Below are 24,540 nucleotides of genomic sequence, written 5' to 3'. Positions count from 1 at the left end.
TAAACCTTCAATATATCACTTATACCGTAAGAAAATACTAGAAACCACGATATAAATATAATTTTGTCCCAAATTCAAACTTTCAAGACATTATGGGTAAATCATAAGAATTTCATATTTCACTTAACTGGTGGTGTCTATCGAATCTTCATGGTTTTTAATGCGTATTTTTTGATTCCTTTATAACGTTTTAGTTTTCCTAATTCTCTTAGTTTCTTTTCTTTACAATTTGGACTGTAAGTTTATCGAATTATTTATGTTTTTATTGTTTCTGTTTCCAGTTTTCTATTTCAAATTCTTTCTATTGTCACTTCTTTCATAATCTATCTCTCCACTCAGTTTCTTGCTTTATTTTTCTGATCTTTAGTCTAATAATAAAAATAATTCGAGTTTTTCAGTTGTTTTCCTTAATTCTATCTCATTTTACATTTATTTTCTGTGTGGTGTTTTTCATAAACCGGCTTGTCCTTACATGCTCCAACTTCCATCATCACATTACAATTCACTCCATGAAACTTCATATGCAAGGTTGATCATTTATTTTGATACATTATAAATTTTAAATTAATAGACAAGAAAACATTGAAAGTTTGTACCGTGCAAACATCTACAGGGGGATATTGTTTGACATACTCTGCGATTACCACCAGGGTAATGGCATTGCCAACTCAACATAAGGTTATTTAGTAGTACTACATCACATTATTATATGTCTACATGTCAAAAGAACATTTATAATATTATATTTATTATTCAATATTGTAATCTAAGGGTGCTACAGTATCACAAACATCCACATTTTGGAGACTTCTACAAGCAGAAAACTGGACAATAAATATCCAACATACTTTAGTGTGTACTGCTATATTCATGATATGACGGATCTCGAATGAAAAGGAACAAAGTTAGAAGGAATTGAAGATTTGGCTTTTTTTTTTTTTTTTCATAAGCTTTATTTCGAAAACCTGCTTAGATAAATACCCTATCTAATCCCACAGATGGTTTTCAATAGACGTAAAGATGATAATACTGTTTATAGCAAACTGGCATCTCAAACCAATCTGAAATACAATGGTAAAGTTTGCAACATTACTTAAAATTATATAATTCCGAAAAGTTGACGTACTTACACCTACCAAAAAGTATTGTAATGTTATAGAAGTTGTGAAATTTATTGAAAGAGAGGAGTAAAATTACAATATAGATAGTATATGTTAAATAGTATATTAAAAATTACACATATACAGAAGGATATACGTACAAAATTAAAGAGAATGTGCTTAAATTATAAAATAACAGTATAATAATACGAGACTATTATTGACAAAATACAAAAGAAAATAAAAAGAGAAGTTGAGATTACTCAGTGGAAATAGGCTAAATTCAAATTTCTCTATTATGATTGTGCAGTTCATCCTTGTCGAATGAAGTTTTTTTTTTTTTTTTTTTTCACACACCAATACGATTTAAAATACCCATATTCCAAGGATGATAGGTCTTAGGAATTCTAGAAGTCCTAATTTTATGGTCCCGACCAGTATAACTCGTCATACATTAATTCCAACACTTGTTTTCCTAATGAGATAAAGGCTTACATAAGCAGTCTTGTGCGTTAGCCAGTTTCTTTAAGTCAGCTGATTAGTACATTAATTTATGCTGGACAATACTTCTGTAATACTCTTTCAATTCATTCATTTGCCATACCTTGTACCCACTGTGAAATTAAGCATTTGTAGATTTTGATGTTACTCTCGTATTTTATCTGTATCGGTAACTTTATTTCCATTTAATGAGTTTGAAATTGTGTTATAGACCTAGTAGCTCTTATTTTGAATAGATTGTTTTGTGTTACACTTCTAGTTTTATATACATGGTTAATTACTTCCCATTCACCTTTATTATTTTTAGGTAAGTTAAAATAATTTCACATAAATTTCTTAAAAAAAAAAAAAAAAAAAAAAAAAAAAACGGAAACGGAAAATTCCTTATATAGCGTTTCTAAATTTACTTTCTCATTTAATTGTTTTTAAGACATGTCCTCAAAATAATATTTTGCTTTACAATTATTGGTTTTAAGTGTGTAGAATAAGCAACAGCAACTTCATATAGCGTAATTTAATACATAAGCATGGTATACGATACGCAATGTTTCTAAGTTGGGCAAATTTGTATGACAATTTTGTGAAAACTCTGTTAAGGTATTGGAAATGCTAATTCCAATTTAAATGTTTATCAATTTTATTCCAAAATATTTTACATTTTCTTCATTAACAAGATCTTTACATTGATATCTTGTAGTACTGACACAATTATGTAAGTTTAGTAATTTATTCGTTGGTTGTTCAACAGAAGTAGATGGGAATGTCAAATTCCTAGTTTCATCAGCATTTACCATTATCAGACTATTACTGAGCTATTGCCTTGTTTTACTCAATTCTAATTAAGCTTTTAAGAATGTTTCATCCCATGCCTTGCCAACAACAGTAAGAGAAGTATCATCTGTGAAAGACATATGCCCATCTATTTCTAAGTTACATATATCATTAATATATGTTAAAAATAGAATTGGTTTTTAGGACTGTTCCTTGTGGAACGTCCAATTTGTAGAGTCTGTTTCCTGTTATTCATAAAGCTGCCAAACTAAAATAACACTGCTCCTTGTATTCAACTTTTCTCAAGTTTACATATCAGAATTTTGTGTGATATTGTATCAAATGCTTTAGCTAGGTCTAAAGATATTGTAATCACCTTTTTGTTGCTGTGTTTTTACTGATAAATTCTGCTAATTTATTTATAACATTTGATGTATTTCTACCACTTCAGAAACCATATTGGGTTGTTGTAAAAAAAAAATTGTTTCATAAAAGCAACTATTCTATTTTTGATACATTTTTTCAATGGTTTGACAAAGTTACTAAGTAACGAAATTGGTCTAGAGCTATTTACATGAGCTTTTAATCCTTTCCTATATATATATTAGTTTTATGACTGAAATTTTGAATTCATCGAAAATGTTCCTGTTTCTATACTTAGTTTAAATATGAATTACAATGGTTTAAGGATATGTTGTTTATTTTTCTTAAATACATTTATAGTTATTTTATCTATTCTTGGGGCTTTCTTTTTATTTTAGTTGATTTATTGATTGATCAATTTCTTGTTCAGTGATGGGAATGAAAAAGATGGACTCAACTACTTTAATTTTAGTTTTAAAGTTTGAATAAGTTTTCCTAATGTATTTTTGATTTAATTTGTATTGTCATTTTACACTGATACTTGAAAAGTGTTAATTGAGTGTATTGACTAATAACATGGGGTTTTGTTCAAATTTTACCAACCCTTTTTCTGTATATAACTCTTATTATTATTTATTATTATTATTCCTATTTCTATTATTCCTATTTCTCTCTTATCATTCTTATCAACAATATCAGCAATGACTTTTCATAATTTGCTTGCATTACTTTCCCATTAAAAAATTTTCTTTCTATAATACTCAGTTTTTACTTCTCTTATCAATAACGTTATCTTATTTCCATATTATTTTGCAAAACTTCCTTCATTAAATACGACTGTCTCTTTCTCGTCGTTTACACTATTACTCCGTTTGTTATCCATGGATTTAGCTTTCGAAATTTACTACTATAATTGTACTTTTCACGCAAGTTTTTATACTTTTCTATATATTCAGGATTTAATATTATGAATAACATTTTTAGTTGATGAGTTTACACAAACACACTGAAATACAATTTTCCGATCACATTTTTCTGATTCTTAATTTAAAAGTGGGTAGTCGATATTAGTTGGATAATATTTTATATTTTTTTGGTAGTGTTATTGGTGCATTTATACTGATAAGTTACTAGTCGGTAGTTGATGTTTGGAGTATAGTTCATGTCTCTTAATATACCAAAATTAATATCTCAAATTAGTAAAGAAAAAGTTAAATTTTTAAAGTTCATTGGCTGAAGATTTTAGAAATGCATCTTCATTAGTATTAAGAGATCAGTAGGTAGATACTGTACTACAATTTTCACAACCATTTGATATGCACAAGTTCAGGTTCATTAAACTTATCTATGTTGACCTTTTCGTTTATAAAGATCATTACATCGTCTGCTAGAGTTAAGGGCCTTTGCGTAAAGTAAGAGTGATAACCAGCTAAGTTAATATTACAAATACAATTACTTCTCAGATTTCTGTTTAGCAATATTATAAGAAATTCATCAAAACTTTAACTAATACTTCTAATATATTAAAATATATAACCGTTAAGCCCGATTTATTTTTAAATGATTTGTTAAGTGCACTTACATCGTCACATATATTTGTTTCTATTTCTTCCTAAAGATGAATATCACTAATAACCTGCACCATAAAATTTGTTAGTCCTAATCTTTCTTGTTAGTCATAATCTTTCATTTTGCAGATCTACTCATTTCACATGTATCACTCGAGATGACTCACTTTTTTTAGTAATACCCTACCATCACGCACCCACATAACAAAAGCCACTAGTTCTTGCAAATTGTTTTGTTTCGAAAATCACTTTCCGGGTATTGACTGTTAGGTATTCGTTTTCGTATACGAGGCCATCTGGAAATTTCTTCTTCATTTCTGTTATAAGTAACACCTTGTTTTAATGATGTTTCTGAAGCCAGGTATTCCTAACTGTCTTTGATGCCAATGTCACAATAACCCATCTTGTTTTACCTCTCCTTGAATTGGGAACCCTCAATGATTTCTGAATCTCTTCAGGAGTTATTTCCAGTCCACATGCTTTTGCCACTTCTATCACAACCTTCTCCGTGTCTTTTACCCTCATCTCAGGGACTCCCACAATTTTTTAATTTTCCTACAACTGCATCCCTAAGTAGCCTAATTTTTCTTGTAGTTTTTCAACAGATTGTTTTAGGTTACGATTTTCGTTGTCATTCTTCTGATTTGTTTTGGTTAGCCCACTAACAGTATTTATCAAGCATGATTTCTTTCATAAATTCATTAAATTTGGTAGTCGAAAGAGTTACACTTCGTTCCAGTTCACTAATAGCGTCATTAAGTTTTTTCAGTTTTCGGGGGTTCATGTATTTCACTTGCTTGCCGAACTAGTCTTCTCAAGTCTATTTCTTGGTTTAGTAATTGTCACTATTTCTTGCTTTGCAAGTATAGCACTTACACTGTTCTTTTCTTGCTCCCAACTTACGTATGTTTACAGCCAGCTGGTTTGAATGTATAGTACACTTTCCATGGAAATAATTTTCATATCCATCAGTACAATAAATCAGTTCCTTCAGGTTGTTAGCACATATTTGTTCCAAGCACCGCACAAATCAGAAATAGTTAATACGTGTAACTATTACTTCAGCGTTTTCAACGAACTTTTTCTCTTCCACAACAGCTGACGAAGAAACCCAAGCAAATCAACAATTGTTTTAAATAGTTTCCATAAATACGTCATTTTACATCAAGCTTTACCATTTCTTTAAATACCTCCAAAATGGTTTGAGATAACAATTTGCTGTAAACGGTATTATGATCTTTATATCTATTGAGAATCATCTACGTGATTGGTTGTGATAATTATCTAAACACTTTTTTCGAAATAAAATGCTTTGAAAAAAGTTAAATTTTCAATTCCGTGTAACTTGTATTTCTACCTGTTTGAAATTCTTCAAATGATGACCTTGATTTTCAACACTAAGGTACTTTGCATGTGTGTTGTCCCATTCGTTCTACTTGCGTTATTGCTGCTGTAGAGCTCAACACATTTTTTTGGTTGATTTTTTAATGTTTGTGATACTGTAACGCCCTTAGTTTGCAACACTGAATAATAAGTGTGATACTGTAAGTTTTCGTTTAACATGTATATTTGAAGTATGTAATAATCTGACGTAATGCCATTTGTGTTGGATTGGCAACATTATTAATCCAGTTGTATGGCGAGTATCTCAAACGATATCCCGTTGTCAATATTTGCATACTACGAAATTTAGGCGTTTTGTATCTATTAGTTTAAAACTTTCAAGAGTGTAGCAAGATAAATGGTCCACCTTATATAACGTGGGTGCGTGTGTGCGTGCGTGCTATTCATAAAACACGGCAAATATTTCTGCACCATATAATGTATACATATTAAGTTTCATGTATATGATATATGGCGCTGAAATATTTGTCTATACCATATCAACACGTATAATTTCCATATACACTTTCAATCACATTTTCTGCACATACATACGTTTCTACACCGTCCTTTCTAGAGTTGTCCATGAGCCGAGACGAGGCAGAGCCCACTGAATAGAAACAAATACACATCACTTTCACAACACCTTTCCTACACGAGACAAGTCTCCAACCTCGGCTTGTGCAGCTCAATCCTCCTCATACACACTCACATACTTACGGTTGCTGTTTATGTAGGTCGACAAGTACACCTGTTAAATACATGAACAACAGACACTATACCTCCATCTGCCTCTTATTTTATGGCCTATATTACACCAGCGCCCTAAAATCTGGTCTGACGACTACATTTTCATCTGACCCGATGCCCTAAGTCCCTTATGTCTCTCCCGAAGTTGTCCTGCTTCTTTGTCTGTCTTCCCCCCACCTAGCCATTCTTTCAGCCACCCTATTAAACCTGGGAGGAGCTGGATTATGTTGGCATAAATAAAATAAAATAATGAAATCAACTAAGAGGAATGAATACTTCCAATAAAAGAGAAAGAAGAAAAGTTACAAGGACCATTGGAACTTAAAAAACATCAGAGTCGAGAACAAAACAATTGGTAAAAGAAAAGATGTAATCGGAAGAAGAAGACATTCATCAAGATGGCTGTGTGTAACAAATTAATCTGGAAGAGTTTAATTATTGTAAGAAATTTATTAGCAAAACACCGTATTTTGCTTTGCCAATAAAAATTTTTAAAGCTCCTGATAATTTTTATTATTTCTTTCTTTCCCCTGCTTTTTGATGGAAATGTTTCTGAAAAATTTTGTAAGACTGGCTTTCGTGGTATATCCTACATATCGACACTTTGTGCGCGGAAGTCGAATTCGCTTTTGACCTTGAACACTTCTCTCACGTCAGTCAATCCGCTTACAGCGATGTTACCAACACTGTGACGTTGAAGCCTGAATGAGCCAAAATTATGTTCTCACGGGATATGTTTTTTTTTTTTTTTTTTTTTTTGTGTGTGTGTGTGTGTGTTTAACGCCCCACCATTATGCCCTTTAGGGTTAAGCAGACGGATGATTAATGAAAGTGAATGATTGTAAAATTAAATTTCTTGTGTTCTCCCACCGAGAATCGAACTCTGGACCACATGCACCAAAGGTGCAAGCTAACCACTAGACCAACAGAGAAAATAGATAGTTCTGGCATGTTACAATGATTGAGGGTTGTCAGAAATGTTCTTCTGACATATTGGTATAACATATATGATTCCGACTTCAGTTGTTCGTGTTTTAAGGCCGTTTTTTTTTTTTTGGGGGGGGGGGGGGCTTCATTACGACCGCGTGGACTTCTTACAAGTGAAGCCTTTTCCGATTCCCACGATGTTATAAAGTTCACTAACCAAAATTAAAAATGTAAGTTATAGTAGTGCTTGTCAATAATTCGTGCGCCTTAGTAACTTTGGAGAACCACGACTGTCTTAGAAGGGCGCTGCAAAATTTTCAATATTATCGCCTTTATGACAAAAAGGCATAAGTGGCAAAATTCATTTTTTGCAAGAGAGCATTTTTAGAGGAAAATAGAGTGATTTGACCTTTTCTCTTGGAATGTAAATGGAGTTACACCTTTTTCCACATTTGTCTTGGTAGAATTCATTGAATCTACGCCACTTACTGGGTGAATTATTAGCATTAATGTAATCGGCTTAGAAGAGTAAAGGAACAGTATGATTTACAATGGATGTGAATCTATGTTCTTTATTTATACATAAAAAAGAATGTTTACTGTGGGGAATATCTTAATTTATTTATTGTATTATTTATTAGTTTAAGAAGGAATGCATTTAGAAAACAAAGTTACCATGTAAGAGATAAACAACTACCACAAAATCAATTAGTTCTTTCTCACAGACGTTTTACATATTAAATTGTTGAATTTGTTAATTAAACCAAATATTATGAATGCCATCATTCGTAGTTGAAAAGATGTTTTCTGTTTTGCAATGTGGCAGTTCCGTACAAAAGTGTTTTCTTGAACGTCCAGGGAATAAAGCTTGCAGGTTGTTTTATTTATCGCCAGTAGCCTACACATAATTTTGTCAAGGGGGAAGGTGAGGTCAAACATCCAACTTTACATCATTTTAGGATTTTTGCATACACATTTTTATATGTAAATTTGTTTTTTTCATAATGTGTTGTTAAAGGGAAGAGTTGGAACCTGGAAATTCCCCTTGCATACGCCACTGTTTTAGGGACACAATTATTCAGTTTCGGTACACAGGGTTGTATTCCTTCAAAGACGTATGTTTATGGATGTTTATCAGAAGTTGAAAGAATATAAAAAGGAGAAAATGAAGATGATAACATGAAATCACAGCAGCATCAATAAAAATTCTGCAGGAAAGAGTCAAAACAGTAAAATCAAGACTTGCTCTACTCCAAGATATTTACCACTAAAGCGTAACTAAATTTTGAAGAGCTCCTGTGATATATATTGAAACAAATATAATAATACACACTGTAAATGCAAATCAAAATTTTACTATTTGTAAATAATGAACATTTTTGTCGTCTTCTCAATTATTTTCCTTGGTAGTTTTTTCTTAATGCTTTACTATCAATAATACCTGTCGAGATCAAAAAGTTAAAATCGCTTTACGTATATCTTACACACTCGAAACATTGAAGAATTCTGAAGATGATGAATTACACAAAATGGTTAATAATAATAATAATAATAATAATAATAATAATAATAATAATAATAATAATAATAATAATAATAATAATAATAATAATAATAATAAAAAATCTTTTTTCCTGAACGGGATGTATGGTTACCTACTAAACACATTACAAGTAAGTGTATTTAAAATAGATTTTGGTATTTGAATGAAAAGCAAGACTAATATATCATGTCCCTTGAGTTAATTTTCAACTACAAATGTCTCCTGTACAGCAGTCCTTGAGTTGATAAAAAGGTGTATTCTTTATAAATATTGGTTTAAGTTGCTTGTTTAATTTTTTGCTTGCAGTATTAAATAAGTTTTTATAGTTAAGCTTTGGTTATAGGTTGTTTGTTGTCCCCAACAAATGATGTCAAAACCGACCCTTTATTTATTGTTCAATCAAGCGCTACTAGTTACCGCTGTTAGCAGTGGAAAGCACCCACATGAGAAGCTAAGCGTGTAAAGTGCACGTGTAAACTTTTGTAAAAGAAGTGGCTCTTTTCATGTAAGTAGAAACTTATGTTGGAAATTTCGTGCGTGTTTTTATTGCTGTCAAGACCGTTTTAAGTGTTTTTATAGTAAAATTTAGTATGTTTATGCAGGTTTTTTCATGAAATTGTTCTTTGTAGTGGTAACTAATGGCGTAGTAAAAACGAAGTTTAAACTGAAATAAATACGACAGTTTTATGCTAAAATGGAAGTTTTTGTCACGACCGTCCTCATCAAGACCGTCCACTCTTCTGACAAGCAATGATAGGGACGGTCCTGACTAACATTAGTAGTGTTCGGTCTTGACTTTGGTTTAAAGGACAGAAACATAATGCACCGACATAAAGGTGAAATTAAGATGAAAAAACGCGTAGCGATGTTCATTTACTTCCAATTGAGGTAATAGACACATTTTGTAGTAATCATTATCATAGATATTCTGCCCTCATTGGCAGGTTACTTGCCGCAGCTGAGCAGCTTTCATGCTCTGCAGTCCTCCGCTAACCCCTTCGTCTTCACGTATGATCTTTCTGTTTTTATATCATCCATTAATTGTAGTCTTCTTCGCTCCCTCCTTCTCCATCATATCCTCTAGGATGTCCGTCATGATACAATTTCTTCTTAGGTAATGTTCCAACCAGTTTCTCTTCTTCTTCCCAATAATATCTAGAAGTGTTCTTTTCTCCCCCATCAATTTTAACACCCTCTTATTCGTTTTCCGCTCGATCCAACTAATTCTTTCCATTCTTCTGCACACCCACATTTCGAAGGCTTCTAGTCTTTTTTAATCACTTTTACGTGATGTCCATGTTTCCGCTCCATGCAGTACAATACTCCACACGAAGCATTTTATGAGTCTTTTTCTCAACTCTTTATTCAAGGTCCCACAAAACAGATTTTTCTTATTCCCAAAGGCATTCCTATCCTTGCTTTTATTTCATGTTCGCACTTCATGTTATTACTAAGAATACTACCCAGATATCGAAAACTATTCACTTGTTGAATTTTCTCCCCATCCTCTTTTATATTTGACACAGACCGCTTCGTTTCAATCACCATAGCTTTTGTCTTTCTAACATTTATTTTCATCCCATATTCTTCAAAGCCCTTTCTCATTTTTTCTAACATTTTATTGATTTTCTTTTCAGATTCTGCAACAAGCGCCATATCTCTGCGAATTTTATGCATCTAATCATTCTACCTCCTATGAAATGCCATCTTCATCATGTAGGCTCTTTTTCACTATCTCTTCTAGTGAACTTCTAGATAGATAGTTTGAAAAGGCTATATCCGAGATTAGGAATGGAAAAGCAACCGGAATAGATAACATACCAATCGAATTCATTAAAAATATAGGAGACAAGGGAAAGAAAGAATTGTTCCGACTATGCAATGCAATATATGAAACAGGACAATGGCCAAAAGACTTTCTGAAAACGATCATGATACGATGGCTAAGAAATCGAACCCAAAAAGATGTGAGGATTATAGAACTATTAGTCTCACATCTCATGCGGCTAAAATTCTGCTCCGAATACTGAACAGAAGGTTATATGGAAGAACAAATACAGAAGTTGAGGAGGAGCAGTTCGGGTTCAGAAGAGGCAAGGGCACAAGAGATGCAATTGGATTATTAAGGGCGATCGGTGAAAGATTTATAGAAAAAGGGAAAGAGGTGTATGTTATATTTATTGATCTTGAAAAGGTTTTTGACCGCGTGAATTTGGAATTGTTGTTGGGAGTTCTAACGAAGATAGGGTTGGAATGGAAAGATAGAAGACTTATAAGAAACTTATACATAAACCAACAAGTAAGTGTTAGGATAGGGGAAGAACTGACGGAAGAGAGTACAATTGGAAGGGGAGTTCGACAAGGATGCTGCCTCTCGCCAACACTATTTAACGTCTATCTAGAAGAGATAGTGAAAAAGAGTTTACATGATGATGATGGTATTTCGGTAGGAGGTAGAATGATTAGATGCATAAGATTTGCAGATGATATGGCGCTTGTTGCAGAATCTGAAAAGAAAATCAATAAAATGTTAGAAAAAATGAGAAAGGGCTTTGAAGAATATGGGATGAAAATAAATGTTAGAAAGACAAAAGCCATGATGATTGGAGCGAAGAGTCTGTGTCAAATATAAAAGTAGGAGGGGAGAAAATAGAACAAGTGAATAGTTTTCGATATCTGGGTAGTATTCTTAGTAATAACATGAAGTGCGAACGTGAAATAAAAGCAAGGATAGGAATGGCGAAAGAAGCCTTTAAAAGAAAGAAAAGTCTGTTTTGTGGGGCCTTGAATAAAGAGTTGAGAAAAAGACTCACAAAATGCTTCGTGTGGAGTGTTGCACTGTATGGGGCGGAAACGTGGACATTACGTAAAGGTGATGAAAATCGACTGGAAGCATTCGAAATGTGGGTGTGGAGAAGAATGGAAAGAATTAGTTGGGTCGAGCGCAAAACGAATGAGAGAGTGTTAGAAATGGTGGGTGAGAAAAGAACACTTTTAGATATTATTAGGAAGAGGAAGAGAAACTGGTTGGAACATTGCCTAAGAAGAGATTGTATCATGAGGGACGTCCTAGAGGGTATGGTGTCGGGAAAGAGAGGGAGGGGCGAAGGAGACTACAATTAATGGATGATATAAAAACAGAAAGATCATACGTGAAGACGAAGAAGTTAGCGGAGGACCGTGGAGCATGGAAGCTTCTCAGCTGCGGCAAGTGTCCTGCCAATAAAGGCAGAATATCTATAATGATGATGATGATCTAGATAGATATTAAATATTGTTGGCGAGAGACAGCATCCTTGTCGAACTCCCCTTCCAATTGAACTCTCTTCCGTCAGTTCTTCCTTTATCCTAGCACCTACTTGTTGGTTCATATACAGGGTGTTAATGAACTATACCGACAAACTTTAAGAGGTGATTCCTCACATCAAAATTAGAGAAAATGTTCATATGGACCTATGGCGAAAAGTGCATAGTTTCAGAGCTAAGGCTGTTCAAAATCGTGAAAAAGCAAAATTTCAAGAGGCCCTATTTCGAATTCCAGAGACTGTGAATGGTGGCCCTTATCAGCATAAAGGAAGTCACGCATACGCAATCCAAAAATACATATTTCATTAATGTTCAATGGATGTAGAGATTATTTCCTGCAGGGTGAAATTCCCAGATATCCCTTCAACCGAATTTTGAGATATGCTCTGACTTTATAATTGGTCTAAAGTATGCAAACGATAAGCTTTGATAGCAGTGAACATGGAATCCTTTGGCGCGATATCGTAAGTGTTAAGGATCGTCAGTTTCACGGTTTCTCGTACTCGAGAGAACGCATAGTGAGATGTTTTCTTTCATGCTTAAAAGTGAAGAAATCGTGAAATATACCGCGACGAAATACATATCACACGTTATTCCGGACACAAAGAAACATAGCCGGTTCCTGACACCTCCGCCTTCCCTCCGAGTCTTTGGATGCCCAATGTTGTCAAAGTTTACCTCCTGCCTACTTTGGACCTTCTTGAAATCAGAGTGTATCTGAAAACCCTATTGAAAATCTGAGAATTACACCCTGTAGGGAATACCCTCTACACCTATTGACAATTGATGAAATATGCATTTTTGGATTGTGTATGCGTGGCTTTTTTTTTTTTTTTTTTTCGCTGATAAGAACCACCATCCACGGTTTCTGGAATTCGAAATAGGTCCTATTGAAATTTAGCTTTTTCGTGATTTTGGACAGCCCTAGCTCTGAAACTACCCATAGGTCCATATGAACTTTTTCTCTTATTTTGATGTGAGGAATCACCTCTTACAGTTTGTCGGTATAGTTCATTAACACCCTGTATAAGTTTCTTATGAGTCTTCCATCTTTCCATTCCAACCCAATCTTCTTTAGAACTCCCAACAATAATTCCAAATTCACGCTGTCAAAAGCCGTTTCTAGATCAATAAATACAACATACACCTCTTTCCCTTTTTCTATAAATCTTTCACTGATCGCCCTTATAATCCAATAGCATCTCTTATGTCCTTACCTCTCTTGAACCCAAACTGCTCCTCTTCAACTTCTTCATTTGTTCTTCCATATAACCTTCTGTTCGGTATTCGGAGCAGAATTTTAGCTGTATGAGATATGAGACTAACAGTTCTATAATCCTCACATCTCTTTGGGTTCGATTTCTTAGCGATCGGCATCATGATCGCCTTCAGGAAGTCTTTTGACCACTCTCTTGTTTCATATACTTCATTGCATAGTCGGAACATTTTTTTCTTTCCCTTGTCTCTCATGTTCTTAATTAATTCGTTTTTTTTTTTTTTTTTACTACGATTTAATGATCTCGTAGTACTTGCTTCCAATGGTGTTCGGGGTTCTAGTTTTCATTCCCAGTGGGAAAGTATTTGAACGATTACAGTGGTTCGGACTCCGGAAATCCACATCTCATATAGCCTCGCTGTTGAAAAGAGACGCTAAAGTCTAATCCAGCCAAAATTTATGACCAAGTGCGTAGATTCAAAAGAAGATAAAAAGTGACTTGAATAATCATACAATTATGTGGTTCCGCCTATTAGTTCATGCCACTCTATTGAACAAGTTCTGAGTTTCATGCAGAAGAATGATGTAACAAATGGTCCAGATTGACTCTCAGAAACTTGCAACCATTTTCCTCTGCTTGATCTTTTGGTTTCTCATCTTGCACATACATCTAATCTAAAAGCGACCAAGCAAAGTCCATAACGAGGAAGGAAATGCGTTGAAACCAATCAACTGTTTTCTCACAAGGATTAATTTGTTGATACCCCTGCCTGCAGAGAAGTTGAGGACTACGTAACTTCAAGAACCGCAACGCAACTATTCGACTCTAAAGGTAAGTCAGTTCTCGGTTCACTACTCAGTTCTATTACTTAATCCATTATCGGTTAAGAGAAAATATTGAGTTGAACTTTTTTATAGGTCCGGGCTATGTGGCATATTAGTCAACAGATTCATCTCAATTTGAACAGGCAAGGGACAGAAAGTAAATGAACAGGAGGTGGAAATAAGGTTCCAGATTATAATAATACACCAAGCAATCATTTTCCTGAGAGACACTAGTTCTATCACTAACGTTAACTCTGCCGGCATTGTACCCACGAGGCAATGAATGGCAACTTACAGTTTTAACTATTGATTTACGGAATTCTTTTGTAACTTCTTAAGTTTGCTATAAAAATAAATAAATAAAATAATTCCATTGTACTTATGTTATACTGGACTTCATTCTCAACGATCCTTGAGGTGTCCGATGCAATTCATACTTTCTTGCAAAGTTATGACGTCTTGTTTCAAAACCGACAAAAATATGAAATCTTTGACAAAATAGCTTAAAAAATTAATATACAACTTATAACAGTAGTGTCCAACTCATTGAATGTTAGATAAGAAAAATTTTGCTGTGCGCTCAATATTGGTAATATTTGATCTTGTGTGACTAATTGAATTAGCTTAAACCAGGATATCATACTTTTTTTTTTTAATCTTTTCAGGTTCAACAAGTCTAAATTTAGATGATTGGATTCATAATACATATGATGGTACTTGCTATCCAGGAACAATGACTGTTCTTCTTCATGATGGTGTTAGAGCCAAAATTATGTATCCCAGCATTATAGACCCAAAAAAGTACAAATGGCCAATAACTATTGATGAGTGTATGTATTCCTTCAAAGACATTATTAAGAAATTGAGCCCCACTAGTTTCAACAACCAGAAAGGAAAGATTTGCTTTGTTTTCAGATATATAAGAATTTCTTAGTAATTGCATTTATCAATATTAGTTTCTTGAACGTATAACATACTGAATGTAATACTAAATTATTTTGAAAATGTAATACTAGCATGTGAAAAATATAATCAAAGAATTCTACCATACATTTACCTCCTTTAACTGGGTATTTTTATAACAGAAATAATGAAAGATATTCTAAAATAATTTTGAAGAAAGTAGTGTGAAAAGTATATTTCTAGATTATACCGTATGGAATTAAAGTGATAGTACTGTGGTAACTGTAGTATACAGGAAATACAGTATAAATTTCAGTCATATAGCATGGAATCTATAATTTATTTGATACTTACTAAACCCAGGTGTCTTGATCGTCAAAACCATCTTCTTATGTTTCAACCTATCTGTAAGTAATAACGACCGTCACTTGCAAGTCAAGACCTTCCCTCTTGAAAAATACATAGTAACTTTGTAAAATAGTGTAAGAGCTAGGACCTGATATGCTTCAATCATACTGTTGTCAGTGTACACCTATATAATATTGACTATATTAAAATATTTTGAAATTACATTCTACCACAGAAAAAATAAACTTTCTTTTGAGGGAAATAAAGGAATTCAGGAGTTAATGATGCACTTCACAAATTTTAGTTACTCACTATGACCTGAATTGTAAGCTTGAACCTCTCTAAGGTAACATTGGTAATCGTTTTTATTTATTTAAAAAAAAAAAAAAAAAAACACCAAAAGGGACGGTCTTGACATTTTTTCTACTATTGTAGTAACTTGAGACCATATCACTGTTAACAGTGAGACACTTTCGTTGCTACTTCGCAGAATAATTGCGGACAGTTGGCCCTATCTTGAAAACATAATGGCTTTATATCCACGTAAAGTTCAAAAAATGAGTTTTGATGAAGCCAAAATTAAAAAGTAGCGAGAAATTACCCATATATACAAGATGAAACAAAAGTGCCTTGTCATATGCCAACTTTGTTATGAGTGCAGATATGAAAAAAGTAATCAAACCGAAGTTGTTGCAAATGATAGATTTTCAATCTAAAGTGTTGGAATTTTCCAAATCGGAATAGCAATTTTGGCTCTACACTGGTAGTCGTCCCAATAGTAATTGAAAAAGCAACGTTGCCAGTTGAGCAGAAGCATTAGTTCACGCAATAATTGAACATAAAGCAAACAAAAATTATGCCGTAGGGAGGAAACAAGAATACTACAAATCTCGGTTGCAATCATTAGCATCGTGCGGTAGATGGTGATAACACATGTGGATTCAGTGTCATACACTACCACACACACACGCCGCAATGTTTTGAGTGTTACTTCTCTACACACACGGCTGGTATTATCTTTCAGGTGATCAACGGTTCTGGGTTTGGTTTGGTACACAGCCGACTTGAGATAGTCCCACAAGTAGTTGCGTTAGGTCAGGTGACATGGGTAGCTATTCCACAGGACCCCGGCGACCAATCCATTGACCAGGTAGAACATCATTTAGTCGCTGTCATACTGCACGGCCGTAATGTTGTGGTGCTCCATCATGCTGGAAATAAAATAAACGCCTTTATGTCAAGAATATCATCCAGATTCGGCTGCAGTGTGATTTCCAGGTGATGTAGGTATTAGTCTTATGTTAACCTGTCAGGAAAAGGTCTAAAAATATTGCTGTGTATCCTGCATACACATTCATTCGAGTATCAGTTTGATGATGAGCTTCCACAACACTATAGACCGACATAGCGTTGAGTCTGCTGACTGTACCATTAACATGGAAAGTAGCCTCATCGCTAACTAGAATGCCAGCATCTAGATTACGATGCTGTATTAGTGTTTGCTGAAACAATTAACAGAACTTCGTTCTGTCTGTCGTCTCATGTAACTCTTATACAGAATGTATCTTGTATGTGTGATATTGTTCACATAACAAAATTCTGGCGACAAATATATGACTTATGCCAGGCTCTTGTGTATCGTTCCGGACTTACTGTTAGCTTTGCAACTCCATTGATACTCATGGCGTTGAAGTTGCACTACGTGGACTGTCCACCACGCTGCCTATAGCTTTGAATCGTGCCATGAATATCGAAATGAGTTAATTGGACAGTGTTATCTGATTTGAATGACGCTTTTGATACTTTGCTGCTGCTTCCCGTTGACACATTTCAGCTACATGAAAGAACACAATTTCAGCCTTTTCCTGCATTAAATACATTTTAGTTCCTGGAAACATGCCACAAGAGTTGAGTTGAGTTTGGGTTTAACGTCCCGTTCAGCAGCGAGGCTATATGAGACGTGGATCTACTGATTAACGTGGAATCCGAACCACATGAGCTCCCGCCGGAAATCGAACCCGGGTCTCCCACGCCAAAGGCGCGTACGCTAACCGCTTAGCCACAGAGGAGCTCTGCTACAAAAGAAACCGATAGAACAGAACTGGACTAAATTGTTCCGAACGGGCAGCATTAGGCACAAACAGCCACGTTTCAGAGGTACACAACTCCGATTGACACGTAATTTGCCCACCACTGCACTCTTATTGTAACGATCAAACCTGGACCTAGAAACGAGATTCGGGTACCCGCTTCCAGAACAGAGAATAAGGTACCCATATCCATAATTCGGAACCCGGGTATTTCAGATACTGGTTTTGGCAATCCCTGTCCTGCGGTACTGAATTTATACCAGAAAACTGCTTCTCTGAATCTTTTACCGTTTTTGCTCTATGGTGATAAATGTTGGGAACAGAAATGGTAGATATGTAGAATTCAGGTTGCAATAGAAGTTGAATATGGAACCTATTCTTGGAATCTTGCTATCTACAGGTTGGTGCATTATGTAACGCATGGTTTGCAATGCGCCATTTTTTTTTTAAATTCTCTATCTCTATGTTTTACGTCCCACGGTTATGCCGGTTAGGCTAAAGGAGACGGTGATTATGAGAGATGAGTGAAATGGTGGAATGAAGAAAGTGGGAGGAAACGGGAGAACCTCGAGAAAACCCACGAGCACGGTGTTTGTCCACCACAAAGTTCACTTGGCGGAGGCTGGGATCGAACCCGGGACCCCAAGCACCAGAGGTGAACGCTCTACCACAGCCACCGCGCACCTTTTTTTTTTTTTTATTACTGATTGTCATTTTTGTTTTGCAAGTCAACGAAGTAAATTTGGGAGATTCATCGTCAAAAGACTGAGATCTGAACAGCGTACAGAACTGATAGAATTGTGGTTTGAAAACCAAAGATTCACTATTACTCAGACGGCATACCTTCACCATTTCAAAGGACGCAACTGTCCTCATCAGATTACGATTATCCATCTGGTAACGCACTTTCGGCAATATTATTCAGTCCGCGACCGCCCAGGAACGGATAGACCACATTCAGTTCGGACGCCCAAATGAGTTGGGGACAGGATTAGTGACAACTCAAATACATCAGTTCGACGTGTCACTCAGTTTGGGATGACTTGAAGGCCACTGCAAAGAATTCTAAAGACAGTTGAAATTGTTCCCGTACAAAGTACAACTGGTGAAACCCGGAGATACTCAAGCCAGTCTCAAATATACAGTTAGCTTTCGAGAATTGACGACGGAACAACAGGACTTTCTTCAGAATCTGGAATCTACTTAAATTAAGCTGTCAACATGCAAAATTGTAGAATATGGGTCCGGAAAAACCCCAAGGTCATCTGTCAGGATGATTTGCATCCATTAGAGTATACAGTATGGTGTGGTGTTACCTCAGAACGGATCATCGATCCTTATTTCTTTTAAGAAGAAAGTATTGCCGTAACAGTAATACGAGCGATATCGCGTAATGATCAGGGATTTTTAAAGACCGGTTGTAGCGAATAATCCTGCACACTGGTTGCAGCTAGATGGAGGGACTGCTCGCACAGCACATATACACTTTTGGAGAGCATGTGATTTCCAGGTACGCAGATTTAGACTCGTCGTCACGTTCCCCATACCTAACAGCCCCAGATTTTTTCTCTGGGAATCTCTCAAAGCACGTGTATACATCAACCATTCAGCGCCACCATCCCAACTACTATATATATATATATATATATATATATATATATATATATATATATATATATATATATTCAGACCGAGATTCGTGAGTTACAGTCACGAATTCTCCGCAGAGTTATGGACAATATACTCAATAGAGTCACACACTGAGAGATAATGAACGGCAGTCATTTGAAGGACAATTTTCCACACCTAGTGTTTCCACATTTCCCAACCATGTACTTCATATCTGAAACGGAATAATTACACGCATTTCCTCACAAAAAATTATACGTTATTCACACCCATGTGTGTGTCATGCGTCACTCTGCATTACTGGTTTCTCTTTATGGTGTTCAATACTGAAACAAAAAGTAATCAATTTATACCACTTCGAGTTGTAACAGATGACCAAAATTAGAGACGGAGCATATTCTTGCGGTTATGAATCAATATCACATATCTGCTATTATCTTTCCACCATTATATTTTTTTCTTCTTTCTTTTACTATGGCGATCAGTGTTGGGACCGGAAATCGTAGATTTTCACAACATCCAGTTTGAACAGAGGTATGAAAGTCCGAGATTATCGTCTGAAATCATATCAATAAGTCATTTCCCGCTCTCTTACCGTTTTCACTCTATGGAGATCAATATTCAAACCGAAAGCAATAGTAGATTTCTACTTCCGGTTTTAGCACAGAGATCAAGATGGAATGGAAATCTATTTTTGGAATGCTGAATGCGCATTTCACTATCTATTACTAATTTCGTCCTACGGTGGTCGACGTTCAAACCTAAAGTTGTTGATTTGTACCACTGTTGGTTTAAATTATGGTTTCTCAACCTGTCGTACCCGAGCCAATACTAGGTGGTACATATAACTTACGGGGGTATACAGTAAAAAAGTTTGAAAACACATGGAATAGAGGGTTAAGAGAGGAGGTGAAACCTATTCTGGGGAGGTTCAATCGATTCCAGAAAACCGCTTCTGTCTCTCTTACTGTTTTTTGCTCTGATTCCTCTCAACAGATAGACACACAGCCGTTCTAAAATGGTTTAGAAGTCTAATATTGATCTTAAATTCATATAAGCACCCGTACTTTTAATTTGTATGTATGCTGCTTATCATCATCCTCAATACAAGCTATTACGGAATTTCTTCAGTTGCTTCGTGGACTCACATTATTAGTATCATAGAAAACTTATTGTACTTCGTTGACATCAAACATAACCGGGAATTTGATTTGAAAGAATCCACTTGAAGTGCGTTTTATCAAAGTAAATATAGAGTTGTGCTTGGTGTCAATACATTAACATTTTGTCTATGATACAGAAATATTACTGGGAATGAGAGTACACGAAGTAACTTGAGATTGGTATGTACTGAGGATGATAACAAGCAGTCGTGGAAATAAAGCATATACGGGTAAGTTAAAAATATGTCTGCTTACATGAGTTCAAGATCAATATTTTATTATTCAAGATGCATTCAATCAGTTCATTAAATAATGAATGGTATACAATTCTACTGCTAACATACCTGAGGGACACCTACGAAAACATCAAGCATGGACTGATGTGATAGTACAGAATTTCTAGTATTTAGTACTTCAAGTGCTTTGCTTTGCAAATATCAGTTTATGACTCATCTTCTTATTGTTATTTGTCTTTGTTTCAAACTTTTTTAAAAAAATATATAGTGCATACATTACCTTCAGTGACAAACTACTTTGGATAGTACGAGGAGGTATCAAAAAGTTCGTGCAATCACCTAGAAAGTGACAAAGTACGAATCCTTTAGACATGCATTTTATAGTTAGGTCCTTGTACATTAACCATGCAAATTCTGGACTCGTTACAACTTTATTTTTCTCCAGATAAATCAATGAAGGTATGATGACTAACAAGCTTGAGGCACGAAATGCCGTTAGATTCCTCCATCTTCAGGGAAAATCAGCAAAGCAGATCCACGAAGAGACGAAAGAAGTCTATGGGGACTAAAGCTCATCCTATGACATGGTATCCAAGTGGAAACGGCAATTCGAAACTGGCCACTGACCACCGCGGACTGTTCTAGAGCTGGAAGACCATCTTTCACTGATGATGCCACTTGACAGAGAAAGTTGGGAAGATCATAATGAAAGACAGGAGGATAACCATTGAAAGTGTTATTTGTGCAATAGGTATGAGTTAGGCTCTGCCTGGAATATCATTCACAATCAACTACATCTTCAGATGTCAGGACGGTGAGGGCCACGACTGCTCACACTTTCCCAGAACAGAAATCGCGAGGACGCTGCAAGAGAAATGCTCCATTGCTATGAGGTGGATGAAGAATTTTTCGACAGATTTGTGACAATGCATGAAAATTGGGTTTGTCTTTATGACCCACAAACAAAACAAATTAGAAAACAATGGAAAAAATGAAATCTTTGAGTTTTACGTCCCACGGTTAGGCCGGTTAGAGACGGTGATGATGAGTAATGAATGAAATGGTGGAATGAAGAAAGTGGCAGGAAACGGGAGAACCCCGAGAAAACCCACGCACACGGTGTTTGTCCACCACAAAGTTCACTTGGAAGGGGCTGGGATTGAACCCGGAATCGCAAGCACCAGAGGTGAACGCTCTACCACTGAGCCACCGCGGCCCCTAAAAAAAGCTGGAAACACTCATCCCCTAAAAAGGCACGAGTGCAGAAGTCTGCCGCCAAGATGATACTTTGAACTTTCTGGGACTGTGAAGGGATCATTATGACAGATTACCTACCACAGAAGCAAACAATTACTAGTACCTCTTATTGCCTTCCCCTGACTAAATTACAACTGAACTGAAGAAGAAACGTCGAGGATTGATCACAAAAAAAGTGCTGATGCTAGCAGATAATGCAACAGCTCATTCCGCCCATGCATCCAGCATGAAGTAGTGGAATTATGAAATACTGGCCCACTTCCATACTCACCGAACCAAGCACCAAGTGACTTCTCTTCCAAGAAATGAAGCGTCCACTCAGAAGACGCCATTTTGAGAGTAGGGATGACTCATTACTGAGGTTAAACTATGGTTTCAAAGTCAAACTGCAGACTTCTACACAACGGGCTTACGGAAAGTGAAGAATTGCTGGCAAAAATGTGTTGCTAGGCACAGTGACTACGTAAGAGAAGGACTAATACCATAATGTGTCATAGTTCTCCAGAGTGAATTTCTTCTAGGTGATTGCACAAATTTTTTTTATATCCCCTCGTACGTGGATTAAGAAGCCTGTGATTTAACTTCGTTTCTCTGTCTGTTTAAAATTGTGAGAAAAAAAACACAAAAATCAAATGAAAGAAAATACCAGTATAAAAGTTCTTAAGGTATAATTTTATTAATCGATTTCATACAATTTTAATACTTTCGAAAATTTACAGTTGATCTATACAATGAATACAGGTAATTACAAAATACCGATAATGTAAAATAGTAATAAAAAAGAACAGCCTTAATGAGATTATAAATAATTACTGAAAGCATACTGTTTTGTAAATATGAAAGTTTTAACCAATAAATAAGTATATTAAAAAGAAAAAAACTGCTCTTGTAGACCAAAGTAGCCAATAGTTGATACATAACATACCCAGTTTGAAGGAAGAATATACATCGATTATTAAGAATAACGGATCAGGAGGATTTGTTACATGTCACATGGAGATTTCTCACCACTCTTACGGGAAACGAGTAGTTTCTATGAACGCTGGGTAGCCACTTCCAAAATATGTGCTGCGGGTTATCAAATCTGTGAGGGAAAAAAAGACATACTCTCTTCAAGTTTTACTGTATAGTTATATTTAATATATTTAATTAATTAATGAAAGAATTTCACTTAAGCACACACACTATTAATTTACTCGTATACGTTTCGGTGATTGCTTGTAATCATTATCAATATATGACAATTAAGGAATATTTACAATGATTTGTGGACTCACATAATGCTGTAAATTTTCAGTCCTTAACCTGTTAACTGAGAAGTTTCCGAATGAGAAAGTTGCATCTGAATGAGAAATAAATTTGTTAAAAATACATATTATGAAATAAAACGAAATCTTTGAGTTTCACATTCCACGCCATGCCCAATACGATACGTATTAATTCGTCACGCCCAATACGAATCTTATTATGACGAACGTAGTCGTCAGACTGCAAATACAAGCGAAATTCTCATGACTAGTTAAATCGTCATTGGCAGTCAAGAGGTTAGAAAGCTATTCAACTTCGTTCTACGAAAAAAAAAACAACGCATTTTTAATTCCATCGGATATATCGAACTGAAGTTACAACAGGGAGTAGTAACCCGTAATATTTTATTGCGATAACGAACTCAGGTAAGCTTTTTATATTATGAGCTCGGAATTAAAACAGTGAGTTCCTCATCCACAAATTAGTTAAACAAAGACGCAAAACGGAGGAAATGATTATGTAACAAGGATATATAGTAGCCCTTCAAATGATTTATTGGAGTGTAAATTTGAGTTTTTCACTGTTAAAGGAGTTTAACAGTGCTTTTATTTATTTATTTATTTTTTCCTTAGAACTGAAAATTTACAATTAAGTAAGTCCATCAATCAATGTAAATATTTCGTAATTATCGCGTACTGATGATAATGATAAGCAGTCGTCGACACGTATAAAACCACATTAATAATAGGGATGCCTAAGGGGAGTTCAAGGTTAGTATTTCATTAATACATATGCATTCTATCAGTTCATTTAGTATTTATAATGTAAATTTATTATTATTATTATGCTACCTTTGTTTTTCATCCCATTGAATTATAATACTTCTGACCACAGTATATACACTTCAATACAGTGTTTGACAACTTAATGTAATCTTTATCAAACACTAACAAAAGTTAGTGTATGATGAAGATACCGTTAAGTTGCCGAAACGTTACACTGTATTTAAGTGTATGTACTCTGGTCAGAAGTGTTAATTATTTCTTTACTAAAGTCCAGTGTCATGATGGATAGAGTTACCCATTGAATTATATGGAAAATTATTTTTCTATCTGAAACGAATTGGAATTTAAAAGATGTGAACTTATTGATTCCTTTTTCAAGTTTGGTTACATGTCCCATCTTCAACACAATTTTGCATTATATATAATTTTTTCTTAAATGAAAACTGGTTATTAAATATTAACTATAACAAAATGAAATTTTCGTGACGCAAAGGATATTTAAACATATTTGAAGAAGTCAATAAAATCAAACCTGTGAAATTCCAGCTCCTTTCGAAGAAAACAGCAAAGTAATTCCTCATAAAGTAATCGACTAAACAAATGGCAACGGTACTTAACACCATTTAGT

At 35.0% G+C, this 24,540-nt stretch overlaps 1 protein-coding gene across 1 annotated transcript in view; it reads right to left on the bottom strand.

Annotated features, from left to right (window-relative positions):
* Window positions 1–22,530: 22,530 nt before the first annotated feature.
* The window catches only part of LOC145662633 (eukaryotic translation initiation factor 1A, X-chromosomal-like), a 28,384-nt gene continuing 26,374 nt past the window's right edge, over window positions 22,531–24,540 (bottom strand). Inside the window, exon 6 of the mRNA XM_081728403.1 lies at window positions 22,531–22,963. Within this exon, the coding sequence (XP_081584529.1) occupies window positions 22,958–22,963 (6 nt within the window). The 3' untranslated portion in view covers window positions 22,531–22,957. The remainder of the gene's footprint in view (window positions 22,964–24,540) is intronic.

The sequence above is a fragment of the Thermobia domestica genome, chromosome 1 (genome assembly GCF_964235325.1).
Source record: "Thermobia domestica chromosome 1, izTheDome1.hap1.1, whole genome shotgun sequence".
Lineage (NCBI taxonomy): Eukaryota > Metazoa > Arthropoda > Insecta > Zygentoma > Lepismatidae > Thermobia > Thermobia domestica.
This window is presented reverse-complemented; position numbering and strand designations above follow the sequence as displayed.